This window comes from Austrofundulus limnaeus, unplaced genomic scaffold (assembly GCF_001266775.1).
Source record: "Austrofundulus limnaeus strain Quisiro unplaced genomic scaffold, Austrofundulus_limnaeus-1.0 Scaffold13, whole genome shotgun sequence".
NCBI classification, from domain to species: Eukaryota; Metazoa; Chordata; class Actinopteri; order Cyprinodontiformes; family Rivulidae; genus Austrofundulus; species Austrofundulus limnaeus.
In genome coordinates, this window is record NW_013952415.1 from 3,711,369 (window position 1) to 3,732,641 (window position 21,273).

Genomic DNA, 21,273 nt, shown 5'->3' on the forward strand with positions numbered 1-21,273 from the left:
AAACCTTTTAAATTTCCAGTGCACTCACATCAGAATAACTTATAGATTTGTTGTTAGAATAATCAATTAATCGAAAAAATAATCGTTAGATTAATCGATTAGAAAATAATCGTTTGGTACAGCACTATTATTATGTAAATAAACCAAGTATTACAAAGATCTGTTACCTTTCAATTAGTTTATTTTGCTGCATTTAATAATGACTACAACATACAGAACCCTATACAAGTAGTCATAATTAAACATTATCAAAAACAAAAAGAACACATTCTGCCTCATATTTGACACAAATAATATTTTGACATCTCTGACTTGCCAAATTTTTAAATCAATTTTATTTTCACTTTCATCATTTTATTTTCAAATACTTGTAGTTTTAACTGTCTAGAGTGTTTATAGAAATGGTTTTACCAGCTTCTAGCCAAGATTCTGATGTTTGTGTAGATGCCAAACATGTCTGTTTAACTAAACTAACTTAGAGTAATTAAAGTAGAGAACCGGGAGTTTGGGCTTAAGAGATGAATGCTCCAATTGGCGGGCCGAACTTTGGTCACTCGCTGGCCGGATGTGGCCCGCAGGCCGTCAGTTGTATAGCCCTGCTGTAGTTGGATTTTCAGTCACTAAGAAAACAAAGGTGAAGCAGTCTAATAAATAGCTACCAAATACATGCTTTTTCCCCATTTACAAGGGTAAATCAGTTAATCAATAAACAGTATCCTAGCCAAAACAAATATTCTGTTGGAAAAAGTAAAAATAAAAATGTTGTAAACATGTACTGAAAATAAAAACCTTCAGATTTTTTTTTGGAGATACCTGGGATTTTGCATCATAGCTTGAATATCTCAGTCAGTTACTTGATGTGTGCTCAGAAGAGAAACAGGAGTCATGCCATGTAAATTCAGTTGATGTTTACTCCTAATCAAGTCTTCTTTGAAAAAAAAACAGAAAAAAAAACATATTTGTGGAACACATTGTGCAATATTTAAAATACGAACAAAAAGTAAAATATAAGACTGTGATTGCTCAGGCTAGTGTTRCAGCTTTATAACCCTGAAGTCCCTCAAGTCCAGGTTGCATCAAGAAGGACATTTAGTGTAAACAAATGCGAACTCTTTCATGTGGGTTCACTCGCTGCCAATGACCCCAGAAGTAAGGAGAAGCTGAAAGAACTACAAAAAGCAGAAATATTAACCCATCTTATGTCARTTACAGCACTTGTTTCTCATATTCTTCAATTATACTTTGCAATGATCCAATCAKATTCATAGTTGTTAGGTATTAGGTAGAATGTCAGAGCAAAAAAATTCAGCTCTTGCACACAWTGGACAAGTTCCTAATTACAAATCTGGCTGTGCACAAATAGAATAAAACTAGAACATTGCACACCTTACCTCTGACAATTCCATCTCCATAAGAGGAAACGTTGAGTGCATTTTTGCTTGCAAACATGATGACTAAATAAAAAAGAGGAATGGAGGAAACRGATTTTGTTGAGCTTTGGGACTTGATGCACATTTAACAAAGAAGTTTCAGTARCAACCAGGTAGGTTATGGTTTTCATACAAAATCTGAAAATGAATAGTTTTAATTTATGCAATGTTCAATACCTAAATAAAAAAATGCAAATTAAAATACGAAGAGGTGCTATTGTTTTGTAACTGAGTCAATTATTTTTTTTTGAATTCAAAGTAACGTATTGGAGCATAATAACCAAGATAATTTCTTTTGGTTACGTGTTTTATATTCTATACAGTGAGCTTCTGAGTAATTAATTTATAAATAAGTTTAATTGTAGAGCCACAGATTTTAGTTAGTTACCTGTAGAATTCTCACTTTGAATTGGTAAATATGTTGATATTTAACTTGGCTTTTACTTTGTTTAAATCTTTGCAGGCTGTCCTTAGTTTTTGCATTAACTCAGACCAAAAACCACATGTGCACAGAATTTAGAAAAATAATAGTAATAAAAAAAAAAAACTGGCTCCATATAGACCGTAACACAGACACAGTTCACGTATGCATGTATTCACAAAAAAAAAAAAAAAAAAAAAAAGACAGCCCAGTGGATTTGTATGTGCACTCTTACAGTATAATCAAATGCACACAGAGTTAAACAACGTCCAAGCCTCCATCTCTCCACACTCATATTTCACTAGTCACTCATAGAGGGCCCACAGCAATCAACTCTAAATTAGAGAGAAATCGGSTCCAAGAACTTGAGAACAGCTTGCTAGCTCTGAGGCCATACTGTTCTGGTKTGTGTATGTGAGAAATGGTGAAACAAAAGAGCCAGCTCTTGATATTAAACCAACTTTGAGGGGCCTAGATCGGGGGTATTACTGCTCCTCTGTGCTGCTGTTCATGCAGTTTATCCATGACTCTTACTTTACAAGAACTGTTATGAGGTTGTGCTTTTTTTAAGAGTTATTTTACAGAAAAGAATTGCATGTTTTTTTCCTCCGACCTGTTATCTTTATCTCCCAACTATTTTTATTTTAATTTGCTTTTCWACATTCCCACAGCAAGAAGCCATAGGGTCGTACCACTTCAGAGGWTTCTAACCACATGATTTGGAGCTGTGGCTCCTTATGTTGTCAGCTGATAGACCATGATAGTGCAATGCGTTGAGAGAAAAAAAATACAGTTTTTTGACTACTGGAGTTGGACTTAATACTAGTTAAAGTTTCCAGTCTTTTGTATTTATTTTTGATAAAACAATTTAAATTTTCTTTTTTTCCACTTCAATATTTACATCCTTTTTTCTACATTTTGAGTTTATGTGGCCAAGCTCAAGCCATGTTTTCATAAGAGATTTAAATTGAAATTAATGTCTAAAATACATTACTGGAAATGACGCTGTATGGTGTGATGTATTATTGAGAGGGAGCATCGAACTAAGGATATTAGGGTGTGTTCTTAGTGAGTTCTACCTGCTGAAATTGTCGGCTCTGTCGTTGCCAGGTTGCAAACACACAATCCCAAAACATTCATTGTATTGATTGGGCTATTAATTTTTATTGCAGCGTTTTACATCTTTGTATTTAACTCACCATGCCATGCCAACAGCTGTGACACTCAAAGTTGTGGGAGTGTAAAACTTTAAACTGCTCTGCATCAATTTCTAAACAACTTTTGCCTTTATTGTGGCCATCATCATAGGTGGATAGATGGCCTACACCTTTGTGTTTAGTTAAGCTTCATAAAGCTGAWCATATACTTTAATTTTATGTCAAGTAGACCTAATATATATTTTTTAWATCGAAAATGTTTGCATTAGCTGTGTTTCCATTGCAAATGTGCGCAAAACTTTGTCGATATTCTGTTAATGTCGACAAAAACACAGTTTCGCAACTGCGGTGTTTCCATTAAGTAAGAAATGCTATTAAAGTCACGCGTGAAAACGCTTGTTCTCACGATAAGTCTTTACAAACTATTTCTACTTCCTATTATCTACTTCGTCGTCATCTTTTTTCGCCAGTAGAAACAGCCGGTTGTTGATCACGTGACTCCCGTGATACGAAAAACGTGTTTCCGTTGCAGTTTTGCGAAAAACACCACTTTCGATACAGCCAGAATACCACCTCATCCTAGCGCAAAAACATTTTGTCGGAAAATGTAATTTTTTTTTCGAAATTGATGTGTTTCCATTGAGCAAATTTATTTTCGAAATTCTAATTTACGCATTTTCATGGTGAATAGAAACACAGCTATTGTTGGTTTTTATGCCTTGCTCTGTTTATTGGTTCATACATGAGAGTTAAAGGTTTAAAAGATGTGCTTCCTCTATGTCAATGTGGTTCCCGGTTTATAAAATTTACTCGTAAATAAAAATAACTCTATATTCCAAGCTGCTCTTGCTATCTTATCAATGAGTACTGGTTAGAAAGGTTATATATATGTTGACTTGAACAATAATGTCTCAGATCTTAGTGTGCACAAATGTATGGAAGATTCACTTGTCACTATTTATTATTATTACTATTTTTTTTGGTACAGTTTAAGCCATGATAACATCTTTTTAGATTACTGTAGCTGTAAACATTCTTTACTAGTCTGTCCAGAGCTGTGTTGATTTTGAAAAAAGAGTTAAGACATTATTAGAGCTTGGCAGAATGTTAGCCTTTACTGAAAATGCACTCTGTAGACTGCGTTGGTACCAGATTTTACCTCCACATCATGAACAGGGTTTTGCCAGACAAGCATGGAGAATACAGCGGTTTGGCAATAATGAAACAGGTTTTTGGCTTGTTACTATTGACTCACACCCTCCAGGCATTCATATTTACAATTACTGCCATCTCAGAAAGGTTCTGTTTGACTCAAGAGTATTTGAAATATCTTTTGAGTTTGTAGATTCATGAACATCTCAAGGACATTCGGTGATGCAGGCATACCAAGTCCTTATTGAGCTCATATGCAATAGAAAAACAAAATGTATTCCATTTTTGTTCAAGATTAAATCTTCAGTTTTCACATCTTTATGACATTGCCATTGTTCAGGAGATGGTTTGTTTTTTAATATTCAGATCTTTTGAGCTCATGCCCTTTTGATTTTCTAGTAACACTATTAAAKAAGTTGTACTTTTATTGTCTGCTTATTTTGCATTTATTTTATGATATTCCTTAGGCTTGTTTAGAGTCAGTCTCAGCTTAGTCAGAACACTTTTATAACACAAATTTAATTAGGTAAAATGTTGCATTTATACAGTAATAATACAGTTTGCTTTTTTAATGTTTGAGCTAAAGTAAATGCTGTACAGCAAATTAGAAGRAGTTGCACTCTAGGTTTTTATGGTTTTGTCTTTATTTTTCCCGGTTCTTAGGAGTAATTCAAAGTAATTGATCTCCTAAAACACTTAGCAACAAGAAACATTAGCAACATTTTATTAACTTGTCCTGTTTTTCTKTGATCAATGTACAAGTTCCTGCAATTATCTTCTATCTGGATCTTTCACTTCCTTGTGTAGAAGGAAATAATTACCAAAACCCTCATACATCTAAGTGAGGATGTGTCAACAGTAAAAGTCGCATGCAAAACGTGAGCATCTTACAAACAAAAAGGGAAGAATATCTTCATGTTGCTGTGAACCTAGTCAAAGTTAAACAACAAAATCACAAGGTTTTGGTGGTAGTCTTAAGTAAAAACAGAAGAGTCGCTTAGTAGAGAGTGTGCCCACATTACCTTCATGTGTTCCTTTTACGAGGAAGTGACTATTTTTATCCTTCAGGTCATTTATAATTGATGGACTTGTCTGTTCAAATAATGTTTGGTCAGTTGACTTGGAGCCAAAATGTCTTGTTCGAATGTCTGACAAATAAGTAGAAACCTGTTCCAGTTTTATTTAACTATTTTTATTTTATTTTAGTTTTTATTCTTTTTTTAAACTTTTTTTCTCTGCTCATTCTACCTCTCCCTGTAATTTAGATCATCACCTGTCCTTCTGTGCGCTGTGCATCTGCCAGCTCCTTTTACATCCCTCCCTTCCTGCCGGCATGTTTGTTGTCTTCATGGAGCGTTTGCAGTCTTAAAAAAGGATAAATGGTTGTTATCGAGCATGCTGATCATATCTGATTTGGCAAGAAGGTAACAGAAACAAATGAGAATGGACTTTTTAAGGTTACTAGCAAAGTTTGTTAAAGAAATGATCACACTGCAAATTCAATAGTTTAAATATAGTATATTTGCAGATATTTATGTCCATTCTGCCTTTTTTTTCTTTATCGGAACAGACTTGGTGCATATTTTATTCAACTACAAATCAAAATTTAACATATAAATAAAATCAACTGGACACACACACACAAAAAAAGAAGATATTAAACACCTATTTTGTCTCATTCTGTCATATTTGCTGAACCCACAGTTAATCAAGGGTGAATAACAGCTCATATACATCAAACAGATGTCAAGAACCAGCAGCGATCGCAAACCCCAATTTGATTGTTGGCTCAGTGTATAGGGGCCCTGAGGCATTTGGCGCTAACAGAGTCCTGTTAGAATTTTTCCTGCCAAAGCGAAAGTTCTTTTGAAGGCAGCAGATGTTAAGGTTGGTTTAAACTTGTCGAGTAGACTGTTTTGACAGTAGAACAATTTAAAAGGTCTGCTCTGCGCTTAAAACATAGAAATGGCGAGAAAGCTTGAGGGGGAAAAAGTGATTCTTATTCAAATAATAAAAGGTAAAACGTTAGATTGAAACTGGATAGCCTGAAATGCTTGTGTTTTTATCTCAYAAACTGAACTTTTTATTTGTCTTGTTACGCAAGGAAGGAGCAAGTAGCCAATATCCTCAAAAACTCTTCTTTTAATTTTAAAGARCAAACATGCTAAGAACAAACTGTTTGGTTTAGGCTTTTGCAAATCTAGTGCAACTTAATCCATTCTAAAGTAAGTCTAAAATAAATAATATATTGTATCATCGGGGAAATGTGACTACCAGAAACAATAAATTAGAGAAAAAAATATTGACACACTCCTGTAGTTACAGTGATTCTGACTAAGATTAGCTCAAAAATATTAGTGGGGATTCATGTGTGTCATTATCCTGCATTATATAAATATGTTTAGTGACCACATGGACCCTTTTTAGTTGAATGATTTCTAAATATAGATATTTCCTTTGGTCAACATTGACCTAATGGCTTAGAAGGCCATTAAAATTGGAGKCACCACAGGTGTTCAACAGAACCTAACTGCATGGCCGTAAAAAATAAAATAAAAAAAGATTCTTTTTTTATTTTGCTACTGATATGATCAAAAACGTACAAGTTTAAAACTGTAAACACATATTATAGCAAGGTTTAATTTCAGAGTGGGTTCTGTAGTTTGGTGTTGTCTTGGGAGTTCGACTTGAAACTAGTGTGGTCATGTAGAGCCTTCTCTGGTTTAACTCCACCCTCCATCTGCCTTTTGCCTTTGATCTTAAACAGGCTTTTTAATCTCTCCGATGGTTCCCATCAACATAGACTCACACACACGTACACATGTGCACACAAACACCCAAAGTCAACAAACTCTCCAACCAAATCATGGCAGCACACTGTAAATCAGCCCTCTCTCTGCTTTCCTATCTGGAGTTGGATAATCTGCTGTTTGGGTGCCAGGTCTGTGCACAGAGCCTCACTGCTTGATGAGGGTCGTTTTTTTTAATTGGTCACTCTTATAAAAGCATTGTTGTTAATGTTGCTTTCTTCTAAGTGATTCAAAAAGTTAATGAGGTGAACTATTTTTTCCCACATTCCTGTAAAAATATAAATGCAAATCCCAAATATAACCTTCTGTATTAGTTCACAAACATGTTTGCTCTGCTGTCTGGTTTTTCCTCGAATAGTCAAGTGCAAAGAACCTTTTGAATATTCACTTTAGCATGTCATATTTGGTTGGGGTCTATTTGGTTGGGCCCCTGTGTCTGCCTCAACTGAATAGCTGCACTGTAGATTCTATGGTGTGTACTGTACGTGTTTTGTGTGTGTGTGTGTGTGTGTGTGTGTGTGTGTGTGTGTGTGTGTGTGTGTGTGTGTGTGTGTGTGTGTGTGTGTGTGTGTGTTTGGACTCAATCAGGTGTAGTGTGTATGGAAGCTGTTTGCTTTACAGGGTAGTCCTTGTACCTGATCTGACAAGGCCTTACCAAGCCACCCAGCTTGACATCAAAACTAGCCACATAAAGATGATTCCTCTTTTCTTTCTTTTTTTTTTGTTGATTTTAATTTAATATTCAAAATGATCTGAAGTAAGTAGCTTTAGCATTGAAAACCATTTTTTTTGGATGCACACCTGCATTTGATTTGCTTTGTGGGCCACAAGATGTGAAAAGCAGGGGAGCATAGTAGAAACCAAATATACAATTAGAAAAAGACAAAACAAATTAAAACACAAAAACAGACAAATTTAGTGTACATTTTTTCCCCCAGTTGTGAGTTCACTTATTGCCTCAGAGTTATTTCCAATTCTCATTTACTAGTTGAGGTTATGTGTTTGTTAAATGTTTCTGGTCTGCTTTTCAGTTTCTAAACAAATTTAAGACAGGTGTTTATGCAGATGGACAATTTAACCTTCCTCACTTTTTGTCTATTTTAGTCATCTTAGGTATACATGTTTCTTTTATTTTTTGCCTTTTTTTAATCCTCGTTTTAGTTTCAGGGTCTCTTTTGATTTTATATTCCTGAATGAAACAAGCAGGTAAAGAAAATACTTTGATGGATGGATTATTTTTCACCCTTTTATTAATATTTTTAATCTTCAATAATCACTTCCCATCTGCAGTTAATAGACAAGATAAAACATCAATACCTTATCTGTGTTTTTGAACTTGAGTTTTCAACACCCACTCTACAGACACACAAAATATACCATCTTGTGTTTACACTTMGTGCTGACTTCCTTTGAGTTTATGATAGGAGAGGCATTATTTACATGAAATGTGGATTGAATTAGGAACGTTCTGCATCACCATCTGTGCTGCTTGTTCCTTTGTCTCTTTTCCAGCAAAGTTTTCCAGAAGATAGTCATGTAGTAGTAACCAAAAAAGCAYGACATTCTCATACTTATATTCTCAAGGGATTTTTTTTTGTAATGATTTGAACTGTGCTGTTCAACCCTTTTTACACTTGTAAAGTTTCCATTCTTTTGAAAGGAAAATCTGAAACATTCTTTTTAAAGGCAACTTTTTAAGAAAGYTTTAAAGAATAAATAAAAACATCATAAATAGGCTGCATAGTTCTGCCAAGGAGTGGCTTGCAGGGGTAATACAGTGGGGATAAGGTATAAAGGATTCCTAGCTAGCATCTAATCTTTGGAAGACAAATAAAATGAAACAATAACTTTAATGGATAATGACAAGTAGGGAAATAAGGAGATTTATAAAAAAATACTTTTATCTCAGAGGTTATCTATGATTCTATATCGTATTTAAAGAGTAACCAATCAGTCACCTGAGTGCAGGATCAGAGATCAAGATTAGTGTTCCATCCATCCACCCTAAGATGCAACAGGTCTTCCTTAAAACACACAGTCCAATGTAAAATCATATGAAAATAAAAAGTCATTTTTATTCACGTATTTTGTACAGTTTTCATTTATCATTTTCCATCCCATCTTTTTTTTATTGCAAATCAGAAACATTGGAAACCATTTACTCTCATTCAGTAAAAATCTGAACGACCCCCGGGGTTTAATACAGCATGACATCACTTCTTCTGGTCTTCTTTTTCTGTTTGACRCACGTTATATTATTGCACCTTTCTCTCATTTAGTGATTTTTTTTCCTCAAGTAGTTTTATTTTTTATCCACGCATGTCATTTTTTTTAACCAGTTGAACTACCTGTCTCCTTCAGCGTGTTAGAACAGTCAGTTACCCAGACTGTATAATGGGGAAAGCATGGAGTTCCCAGCAGAGTGACTCATCATCGTTCAAGAGAACAGGGGTCGTGTGTGTGTGAGGTTGGATGTGTGTGCATGTGCGTAGGACAGTCAAAGTATGTGTGGGTGGTAGGGGGAGGATTRTCCGTGTTCTCTGTGTTTGTTCCAAATTGTGTTTATGTAATTTGGGTGTATGTTTGCCATGTTTTCCTTTCTGCTGAGGACATGATGAGAGCTTTCTATCAGCTTTATAAAGGCCATTTGATTGCAAAAATAAACTTTAATAAATACATGCACACATAAAATCCTTTATATTCAGTGTAGGGCAAAGAAGAAAACATGTCTACATTATGTTAACAGATTCATTACAATTTGTTTGTTTACTTCAGAATTAGTGTCAACCTTTAAAACACTATTGGTTCTCCATTAGGATGAGTATTTCTTTTAGTATGTATACTGTTAAAAAATAATCTGATATTGTCCACAAAACCATTCTATTTAGACTTAAATGAGATATTTGGAGTGAATATTTCAAGTTTAAAAGTATTTATAGTAGTTAGGTTTTTTTCGCTGCTGCATTTTTATGGCTTTAAAACCTGTCAATACCCTTTATTTACTGCTGCTGTTGTATTTGTTCATAGATAAGCAGTCAAAAAATAAACATTGCATTGCCTAAAATGGGAACGCTACCCCAACATAATACTGTACTAATAAAAATATGAATTTACGTTTACTATTAACAATAACAAGTGAACTCTACAAAACTCATTGATCAAACCTCATACTTTTCCATTTCTAATATAAAATATCCTTCAGTTTTGCAATCCATGAAAAAAAAAAAAAGAATTTTCAGCATTTAGATTTTTCAGTGAATGTTAAAAATGATTCAGTGACAGAGTGCTATTAATCAATCCACACTCAAACCTCACACATAAATACAAGCAATTGGAGCTTAAAATATGTACCAGTAAATCAAACGCAAGTGTAGAATAGCTCTTCATAATAATAAAAGATTGAATTCATCTTAAAATAAGTTAATTTACAGAATTATGCGTTGCTAGCTGCAGYCTAGCACTTTTTTAAAAATCTGAAGTTGTCAGCCTTTTCTCTGAATGAACCATTGGCTACATTCAGGGATGTAATCATTGTTCATTTCTAAATCATTCAGAAAAGAACAATGTCACATGGATGCAGCTAAATTACTGGGTAGAAAAACTTGAATTCTGAGGTAGAGGCCAACTGGATGTCTTCATAATGGGCAGATTAKAAACCTGGAATATTAAGAAAAACAAGCCCTATAGCTGCTTCTATTTACAACCGATGGTTTACATGGTCTCCGTGCAGTTACAAGCTAATATACATATTACACTATTAACATGTTTTATGTATTTACACTGTAGTGTTATAGCTTTATTCTCAATAATAGGACATTAGTTACTGCTTTCACTCTAAAGAAGGGCTCTGACAAAATGTTGGCATGTAATATATTCAGAATATTCAGCTTTTTCTGATTTGATGAGCAAATCTTTTATAAACATCTTTCGTCATTGTTCTTGCTGTAACAAAAATAGTGTCAGAGTGAACAAATGATGTTTTTTCTAAAGTGCAAGTAGTCCAGTTKATCATATTTGTATGCCTATGCATGTGTTTTTCTCAGCAATCTCCACCTCTCTGCTTTATGTCTTTATAATTGCTCCCAGCAGTAGGATGGCGCCAGTCAGTGGTACTTGGATGCACATACGCACACACAAATTCAGAAACTCGTAGCTTACACAGCAGATCATCAGAGGAGTGTGGCAAAGCAGAAACTGGGCAGAGGTTACTGGCAAACCAGGCTGCAGGCTTATTGGACTAAGTTAGACACAGCTATCATCATAGCATTATGTTTTCAGTTGTGTGTGAGTGTGCTCATGCAGTTGATAATGTTTCAGGCATGGACAACAGATCAAATGACCACTGGTCAATCTGTCTTTTCTTAATTATAAACAATTTTGTGCAGTTAGCACAGTATACACATGCAGCTGTTAACAGTCTTAAAATAGCATATTCTTGAAATAAATTTTTGATTTTAATTTCAGTGCTAAAAACATATTGTTTTTTCTGATGATGGGTTGGCAAAGAATTACTTGTAATTGATTACAAAGCATACTGTACATGCAAATGTGTGTAGGGCTTTTTTAGGATAACAGAGACCAGATGTGGGTGAGTAGGGAGTGTATATTTAAAGAGCTTGTCATTGGCTCATACAAAGCAGATGTGTGCTGGACCATCATCTTTCTTAACTACTGAGGCAAACTCTTCTGCGAGATTTCACAAGCCTAACCAATCTGCAAAAACTAAACCTACAATACAAGAATACACAAACACATGGATGAAAATGCAAGCTGTCAGGATGTGTGATTTGTCAGAGCAGCAGTGGATTTACCAACATATGTTTAACCTGGTGTAATGTACATACTGTATGGCTGGGAGTCCCATGATAACTGAGACACTATCTCAATGGTATTTTCCAGACAGCAGTTATAAAAAATTGCRGTTTACGGTAAAATTTTGGCACTGCCAGTTCATTCCAGTTGAATGAAGTTCAAACATTTTAGAGTAGTTAAAAACAGATGAACATCATGACTGATGGGAATCACATCAACCTGCTGATTTTATTTTTAGCAAGAATGTGTCAAAATTTATTAACTGCTGGCAAAATTGGAGCAATGATGGTTTTTCTTGTGAGTGTTTGCATGTTTCTGTTAGCAAAATACCTAATTAATCGCTGAATAGATTTTTTTTTATTATTATTATTTATTCATTTTTTTTTATAAATAACTACATTTTGGTGTGGTATTGAAACACAACTTKTACACTGAACCCTAACTGATTGTGCAGGATCTGTGTTTAAAACATTGACAATAGCCAGGAATCTGTCTGTTTTTTGGAAAAGTATCTCATGAACTACCTAAAGTACGTCTATAATGGGATAATATTTGTACTTAATTTTATTCAAAATGGCAACCACAGGCAACAGACCCAAAATGATTATAAATTTCACAGATATGAAGCTGAGAGTTGGTGTGGTAGTAGATTAGAGTGGTTTACAACACCTCCAAGTAGTAATGGATCATGAGAGAAAACAAAGTATTGCAGTATTGCATTAGTATGCATATGGCATTTTCAATTTTCAAGGTATAACTAACACAACTACAACTCTGTCATTTCTTAATGTAAGATGACCATCAAAGTCTAAAACTCTAGCCAGGAGCAGTAATTGTCAGTATGTATTTTTAAATTTATATTTTGTCAATTTACTTTTACATTATTGATAAAAATATRTAGTTAACTAATTTAGTGACTGCACCTGCTCTGTCTTTTTGTGATGAGTTTAAACTGATGCTTCTATATTGCCAATGGTGTTTTTTAATACAGACATGGATATTTCATTCATTATCAATGTCTGATATTATTGCTGTTATGRCAGACAACCGATATTTACTGATATTACACAAATACACAAATTATATACAGATACTTTTTTGATACTGTACAAAAACGACCAGAGTTGGCTCTACTGCAGCATCATTATGACTATCATGATCAAACAAACAACAGTCGACCAAATATGTCACCTCCCAAAACAGAAATGCAAAGCTAAAAAGTGGGAAATCAATATTGGATAATAGTATCAGACCATTTTTATTTATAGGACCAAAATGATATTCTAAAAAATTACCATTGGCCAATGCCGATGTTAATGCCGATCTATTGTACATCCCTAGTTTTTAGCAATGCTGAAATGTCAAAAACACATTGGCATAAGCACAATAATGGCTAGAGATTGACCAAGATGGGGTTTTCCCACAGCTGATCTTTAAAAATCATGGCAGCCCGAGGCCAATATACAACACAGGTTTTTACTTTGTTGTTTTTGTACAATTTATATTTTCCATTAAAAGATAATTGAATTGGTATAGTATAAAAGCATGTACTTAACACACTCTTGGCAGACTGATACATTAAATAGCCTTAGGATATATGCATTTGCAGTAACATGAATGATTGAGAAAACAATAGCAAACTAAACACAATGTCATTTAAACAATAAAGGTTTAGTTTTTTGTTGAAGCATTTTTTTACAGTAATATCCATTTTTATTTTTTATTATTTGTCTAAAAARGACTTTAAAACAGACTGTTGACCTGACTGAGTGAACTTTTTCCTATTGGAACCTGAAAATTTGAAAATGGTCAGATTATCTCTTTAGGTTTTACAGTTTTGTGGTAGGTATACATGGACACTATTTACATTAGAGTGTTGACAATGCTTTTAGTGACACAGTATGGTAGTGGAACATTTTTTGTTAAACTCCAAGAAGCTGGTTCTTTTCTTGTGTTGACAATCATGAACGTTCCATTGGACATCTGCTTGGCAACTCTTGTTTGTGGTCATTTTGCTTTTTCCCATGAATGCTTTAGAATCGCTAAGGCGAAAGTAAGTGTTAAACAAAAGCTTAACAAGGCTGGTTACCAAGGAAAAGAGTAATCAAGTTATTCATTGGGTAACATAAAAAAACATTTTCTTTAGCCCCAGAAAACACATTCATTGACCGTTTACTGGACAGACTAGTTAATAATTTTACGAAGCCTCGTTTCAGAATTTTATTGTTTAAAACATTAAAAGAAAATACATTTTTAGTAGTTCTTTAAATAAAAAATCCAGGTTTTCTTTCTTTTCTTCCCTATTACCTATTATCCGTTTCTAGACCGAGTTGTATTTGTTCATCTTAAACAAAACTAGAGTATTTTTGATTCTTGGAACATGGAAAGATGGTCCTGTTTTGTTAATCATTGAATAGACAGATTGTAAACTGCTTTCCTGAAAATTAGCTAATCACTAACCTATTTAAATTTAATTCTGTTATCTTCGATTATTCTTTAGACATTTTCCAGGATTTAAAGGTATTTACCGTAAGCCAAGCATGTACAATAAGACTATTTCACAAGAACAGGGAAAAACAACGACATTTTTCTGATGCTTTATAGAAGATGAAAGAAAATATAAACGTTTTGGTAAAAAAAAAGTTTGAGGAGTTTACAGTTATATTCCAGGTTTTTGTTAATAATTTATTTCACAACCTTTGGCATGTTACTGAATTGGCCTCAAACTGGACAGAGTCTGTAAAATCTCTTGTTGATTGTTAAGCAAGAAATTCATTGCATTTTCAAAACGTGAAAGAAGTAAAAGTAACCCGTTACATACATGTTTTCATTGTCTTCATGACTTATCAGCCACCTGCACATTATARATAAAAAAGTAAAAACACCATAAAAAGGATTTTTTTATGTTCAAACGTGTGTGTAAGTTTAGTTCAGCTTTCCCCGTAATTATGCACCTCACTGTGTGTTTATTTATACGTTAGGTTAGTTTTAGTATTACAAACTTGTGTGCTCGTGGGATTGTGGTCTTCATACAACTGTGTGTATGTATGTGCCTGTGTTTGTGTGTGAAATGCTGGCATATGGTACCCATCTTGCCCTGGCGACAGAGCTGGAGGAAATTCCAGCGTTGCAGAGCAGAGGCCAAACTATTCCTGCTGCCACAARCGCACAAGCACACACACACACACAACTGCACGCACACATTCAAGTTCAAGTTTGCAATACATGTGCCAAACCCGCACACACAAAGTAATATTTTTACTTCAGAAAGTATTGAAAGGTTGATGGAAAATTTGCAAAAACCAGCCAAAAGCTGTTTTGCATTAATATGTCCACTCTATCAAATGTCCCTCTTGGTTCCCTTTTCTTTTCACATACATGCATACACATTTAAGCCTTAATCTGCAGCTTTTCTAGGTGCTATCTTTGAACACACATGGCAGTCATTACTTCATATTGTTTAGACTTGAAAAATGTAGCAACTTTCGAAATTTCACTGCCTTTTAGTACTTGCAACAAATAGTAACTACATTGATTTATTTTGTCTACTTAAAAGTTATGCACTAAAATCTTATGTAGCTTTTGCAAAATTGGGGAAAGATGTATATGCTTGACAAGTTTTAGTACTAATGTGCAAAAAGCAGGACACTATTGTGTGTTTACTTTGACTTCTCTTTTGATTTTTGTCTTTGACTTGTTTTTATGATGATGCAAAATGTGCAATATCTCCATTTGACTGGTACATTGCTTCCCTTATTTTAATCTGTATTGTACTGATGCTGCTGGAAATGTAATTTCTCTGAGGAAACCCTCCCAAAGGATCAATAATTTTTATCTAATCTAATCTACTAAAGATCATTGACCGTTAATTAGAAAAAAAAACTTTCCTCTCCTTTACTTAATTTTCCTGTATCCTCATTGCCTTCTTTGGTAACATTTTCCATCGTCCTCCTCTATCCCTTCTCAGGAACATGTCCTCTTGTTTTGCCTCTTCTGCGCTTTACTTATCTTATGTACACTCGAGATGTGTTGGCAGGAAGTGCCAGTTCTGACGCCCAGCAGAAGYGTTTTCTGAGTTCCTGTCAGTAGCTGTCTCTAAAAGACAGGAGTTGAATTCATATCAGCATTTTCATGTTGCTGTAAATTGCCTGCCTTTGTCCAGTTACATACTTCAGTCAAATACAAGATTCTGGGAAAGAAAAATGTGGTAAAAAAATAGCAGTTTGCTTACCTGTGCAATCATTAGAACACAGCCTTTCCCCTTTGCTAATGAGGTCCTAAGAATATTCTACAAACCAAACTGGTCCAAATTAGGTAACATTGACAACAATGCAACTTATGTAATTTCACATTTAAAAAAAAACTAGTATTTTGTTGTTTGAAATAACTGAAGAAGAGGGCTAGCAACTACTACTGAGGGTTGACATGACATATAGGCTTACAGAGATTTCCTAATTCCAGTCCATCTTAACATAAACTGAATTTCACATGTGATATCACCTTTTGAGACAAAACAAGTATGCAGGAACATGACAATACAACTGTCAAAAACATAGAAAACAAGGGACACAATAAAAATGAAAGTGCATCTTAAAATAAATTGAACCAACAGATGAATGGATAGATGGGTTTGTGTTCAGTAGCATATTCAAAGCAAGATGTGACATTAATGAAAAAGAAGATAAGGGAAAGGAAATGGGGTGACAACATATAGTAGATGTATTTTCATCTATAGGGATTGATAAATGCAGGTTTTTAAATTATTCACACTTTCACCAATTTTTTTAAATTTATTTTCATTATCAACTTGATAGGAGTCAGTAGACTTTTTGTGGACTCAAATTATCCACCTGCACTTGTTCTATTAACTGAGCCACAAATACACACCAACCAACAATAACAGAGATTGACTAAGATGTGTTTAGGAACTGCAGGTGTATGTCACAAAAACAAAGTCATGAACTCTGTGTGCTTAAACTCAAGGCTTGCACTGCACAGCCTCAGATATGGAAATACACACACATGCATCACTCATCTGCGTTCTTATCACCTTGGATGGTCAAACAGACAGGGTATACAGCGATTGCCATAGTGACCTAGGTAAACACCAAATTTATTGTAGCCTTCCCCCTCTTGGCTTGACAGTGTTGTGTTGTTAGTTTAGTGCACCTAGACAGTCACATAGTGTAATTTTGTACTCATGCACACACTCATACCCTCATTTATAAATGCACAGGTAGTTAGATCTCCACTTTGTCTTCATTTTAGCCTTGAAAGTAGATGTGTGACACAAATAAGTAAACACATTGTTAAGCATTGTACAGGCTGCAGGCTAAATGAAACATCAGTCTTCGTTAATTTCTAATTTCTGCCATAAACTCTAATGACCTGTCCTTCTGAACAGGACATCCTGTAATGACCTGTTATGTCACTGAATGACAATAGCAGTGCTGCAGTGTGAATTAGTGTGCTTATACAGAAATTGACTTAATTTAGAGTACCCCACTGAACAGACTCTTGTCCAACTCCAAACAGTATTCAGTGCTCCCTTGCCTTGGGCTTTTTTATTCTTAAAGAATGCATTTTTCCATTTGTTAATTTTAACCACCTTACCCCCCTAGGCTTGCTCTTTCCCCCCCTCTTTTTCTTCTGTCTCATATTCTTTTTGCCCTCTCACTGCCTTGTTTCTTCTCTTGTAAGTCTGCCTGAATGTGCACTGGCATGCCGAAGGTGAGTGACTCAACATGTGGGATTGCGCTGTCGCAGAACGAACTGGTTAATAAAACCCGATTTTTAAATGTGATTTGCTTTTAGTTTGAGTGTCCACACACACTTCATTTTACTATGAAGTCAGTTTTATTGGCAAAATGTAGAAAAAGAGTGGTACTTTTCATAACCCGGGGCGAATCGTCTAAACTCCCTTGAGTTTCTAGGCACAGCTGTTGTTTGACTTTAGTCAGGATACTTTTACACTGTCACCATTATTACAGATAACTTGGAAGTGTTTATTCTCTAAGGAATTTTGGTCAAGGTTTAGCAATTATGTCTAATCACTTGGTAGTTTTACTGTGTAAAAGTAAAAGAACAATTTTGTTCTCATGAGCAAATCATGCAGGCTTTGTGGGGGATTTGGTACTTCTGTTTGGTGTCTTTAGGATGTGGGGATTCTTACTTTACAGATGCACCCCGGTGACAGTATCCATGGCTACATTCCTTTCTTGACTGGGACTTGCTTGGAGTGTAACAATATAATGTTGGGGTGTGACTCAGAAAATAAGCTTGTGATCACACACACACACACTCACACGAAATTTTAGAAGAAAGCAAAGAATCTCAGTGTAATCCACTATTTCCAGCTGTAAGGCATCACATTGTGGGCCTTTTGCTTCGCATATTAACAATGTAATTAACATGCAAAGTGGARCAAATGGTGCCAAAACATTAGGGAACTTTGGCAACAAAGGTTGTCATAGCAAAACCAACAAACAACAACAATACTAAAAGTGTAGGTGTGTCACTGATGCATATCATTATGCTTTAGTTTTGTTACAGGTTTATGTAATCAGTTCTGCTAACAAGCAAGAATTTGATGGTATCAGTTGAGTTAGCATTTAGCTCCCATTGTTGCCACAGCCTATTTAAGGAGATATGTTTATTTTTTTAGTTTTGTTATACAGTATGTTGACTKAACTTTGCATTGCTTGGAATTAAATTGACCAAAAAGAAAACAAAAATAAACAAACAAACAAGCAAACAAACAAAAACTATTGGATGTGAGGGAGAGACCATGCAAAGCTCTGCAATATATAATCTACAGCAGGGATAAGAGCCACCAGCCTTGAACTAATAAAGTAAAATATTTAAGTAGAACTCAGCAACATGTGCAGGGAAGATAAATTAATGACTTGTGGGGTTGGGAGGAAGGATACATAGGAAGTTAAACTGATACTGAACTGACATACATTGCAATAACTTGACATATTTCATTGTCAAATTGCATGTATAACCATTTTACTTTGAAGCAAACAAAAATAAACACTTACTTTAGTGAGCTCATTGGCGGGGCCTCATTGCTGGGCAAGATGRAAGTCACCCACAGGCCGGACGTGGTCCACATGCTGCTTGTTGCCCATCCCTGATGTGGTATCCTCCCTGTGGACATGTCTGAAACACCTTTAAGAAGTCTTCAGAATTTCCCTAATGYCAAACCATTTCTACTAGTTCCTTTTGATTAGGATCAGCAGCTCTCCTTTGAGCTCCTCCCAAATTTAATTAATTTTTTTATTTGCCTAAACTGCATGTTTGAGTATCATTGCAAACATCTCTCCTCCAAGAAACTGAAGAAGTCTCTTGGAGGAGAGATGAAACATTTCATTAAAGAAGAACCCGTCCAGATGACCTACTTATTTTTTTATTTTTTTATTTATTTTATCATTGCAGCCATTATTGTAAAATATGATATCACACTTTTATTGTAGCTAAGGTACAAAAAATATGTTGTGCATAGCCTAATGTGCAGGTATTAGGTTCGCCGGAATGCACCTGAGAATGTCAACAACAGGGTTCAGTTTTCCTGCTGGGTTCCTGTCATGAAATGTGCATGAAGGAAAAAAAAAAATGAAAAGGGGGGATTGATGAAGTTGGTAGAGGGGGTGGGGGTGCAAGTGAGGGAGATGGCAGTGAGATTTAAATTTGCTGAGTGTGCTGTGTGAAGTTAGAGTGGTAAATACAACAGTAATGTGCTACATCAGGAAGACACCAGTAGAAATGGTGTTTGTCTCTGGTTTCCAACAAAGACATCAGGAACACTCTGGAAGATGTTTTTGTGATGCATCTAAGGTACCTTTGTCTTTCATTATTTTATGATTTACAAGTATTATTTGGGATGACAGGTAAGAAAATATACAATTCATAATTAAATGTGATCACCTGTAAATGGTCCTGTATTTTGATATTTGATTGCAAAWGTTTTCTTTGATCTACCGAATGACATTTTGCTTGACTTATGATGCCAATAAAATGTAAAAATTGTCAGTTGTATACCTTTTTTTAAGTGGACTCTGTGAGTAGGTATGAGTTATGTAAGAAAACATGGCTTAGTGTGTTTGATTACTTTTGAACTTTCACAATTTGATAAAAATAGGACAACAYTGTGTCATGATACCACTGGTGTTACTCCTACGCTGGTGTTGCTTAATTAGTAACACAGTTGTCAGTTTTGTTGGGGAACAAAAGAACATTATCTGGGATTAATAGACAAATGTAACACACCAACACAATTGCTGAGACTTTGGCAGTTTGTAGGCAAACTTCTGAAGGTCAGTTTATCTTTGTTACTAAATGTTACCCAAAATTCTTATGGTTATGTAATAGTTCAGAATTTAAATGTTGGACCCGCAGTAATGTGGGATTGCTTTAGGCCTCCTGGATCCTAGTATTTTATCAATTTTAGACCACAAAAAAATGGAAAAAAGTAAAAACAAATGTGGGACAATGTTTTAGTGGTCAACAGTCACCCAACATCAATATTATTTTAAAATGAATCTTGACTGAGGTCTTTCTGTGTGAAGTTTGCATGTTCTTCTGATACTTGTGTGTCTGTAAGTGTGATAAACGTGACCTGTCAAGAGTCTACCCTGAAGCTCAGCAGCCATATTAACTAAATTCAGCTAATACTTGCAGATTTTGGCAAATGATAACCATAGTCAATGTGAAGCAGATTAGTATTTAGTGAAATGTATTGATAAAACTTTAAACAGAAACCCTGCATGTCTAGTTTAATACAGTATTATAAAATTATTCCTCTGCATTTGGAAATGGTAATAAAATAAATCAATGTAGTTTCTTTTGGTGCATCATGTTTTCATACAGAAAATGTAATGTTCATATAATCTAAGCTGAATGTTTTTTGATGTGTTTATATATTCTGTCTATGCAACTCATCACTCATCCACCTTATGGCTCTTTGTTACACAGATATGGTTGACAATGAAATTAAGTCCAGCTTCTGTTCAGAGGACATGAGTGGGTTTTTACTTTGTGTCGTTAGTCTGCCCACAGAGGACATMTTTGGCACTTCCTGTTTAATAACTTCTATGCACATTTTATTTAAACTTCAGTGAAAAGACTCCATAACTACTTGTCTGTAATTCGGCTGCTTTTCAATTTCAATATTTCARTGTGACAAAGTGCAGACTTTTTACAGAAACATTTTTTTTAAAATCAGCCTTGAAATTTTCCTACTGCTAAAATTAATGCTTACTGACTTATTATTTAGACTTCAGAAATCATTTTAAACAACTTTTATCTGACACTTTTTTTCCCTACTGCCTGTCTCTGTCTCTCTAGATGCCAGGCCTTTTGTCCAGTCCTGTGTTTCTGACAGTCATCTGGTTTTTATTATCTTGGTCACTGGGCCCCAGCCATGCTCAGATTTGGACAGATGAAGGTAACACACACACACACACACACACACACACACACACACACAC

The 21,273-nt window shown here is 34.9% G+C and overlaps 1 protein-coding gene across 1 annotated transcript in view; it reads left to right on the top strand.

Annotated features, from left to right (window-relative positions):
- The window catches only part of il11ra (interleukin 11 receptor subunit alpha), a 40,476-nt gene that overhangs the window by 4,972 nt on the left and 14,231 nt on the right, over nucleotides 1-21,273 (top strand). The window contains exon 2 of the mRNA XM_014002509.1: nucleotides 21,131-21,230. Within this exon, the coding sequence (XP_013857963.1) occupies nucleotides 21,131-21,230 (100 nt within the window). The remainder of the gene's footprint in view (nucleotides 1-21,130; nucleotides 21,231-21,273) is intronic.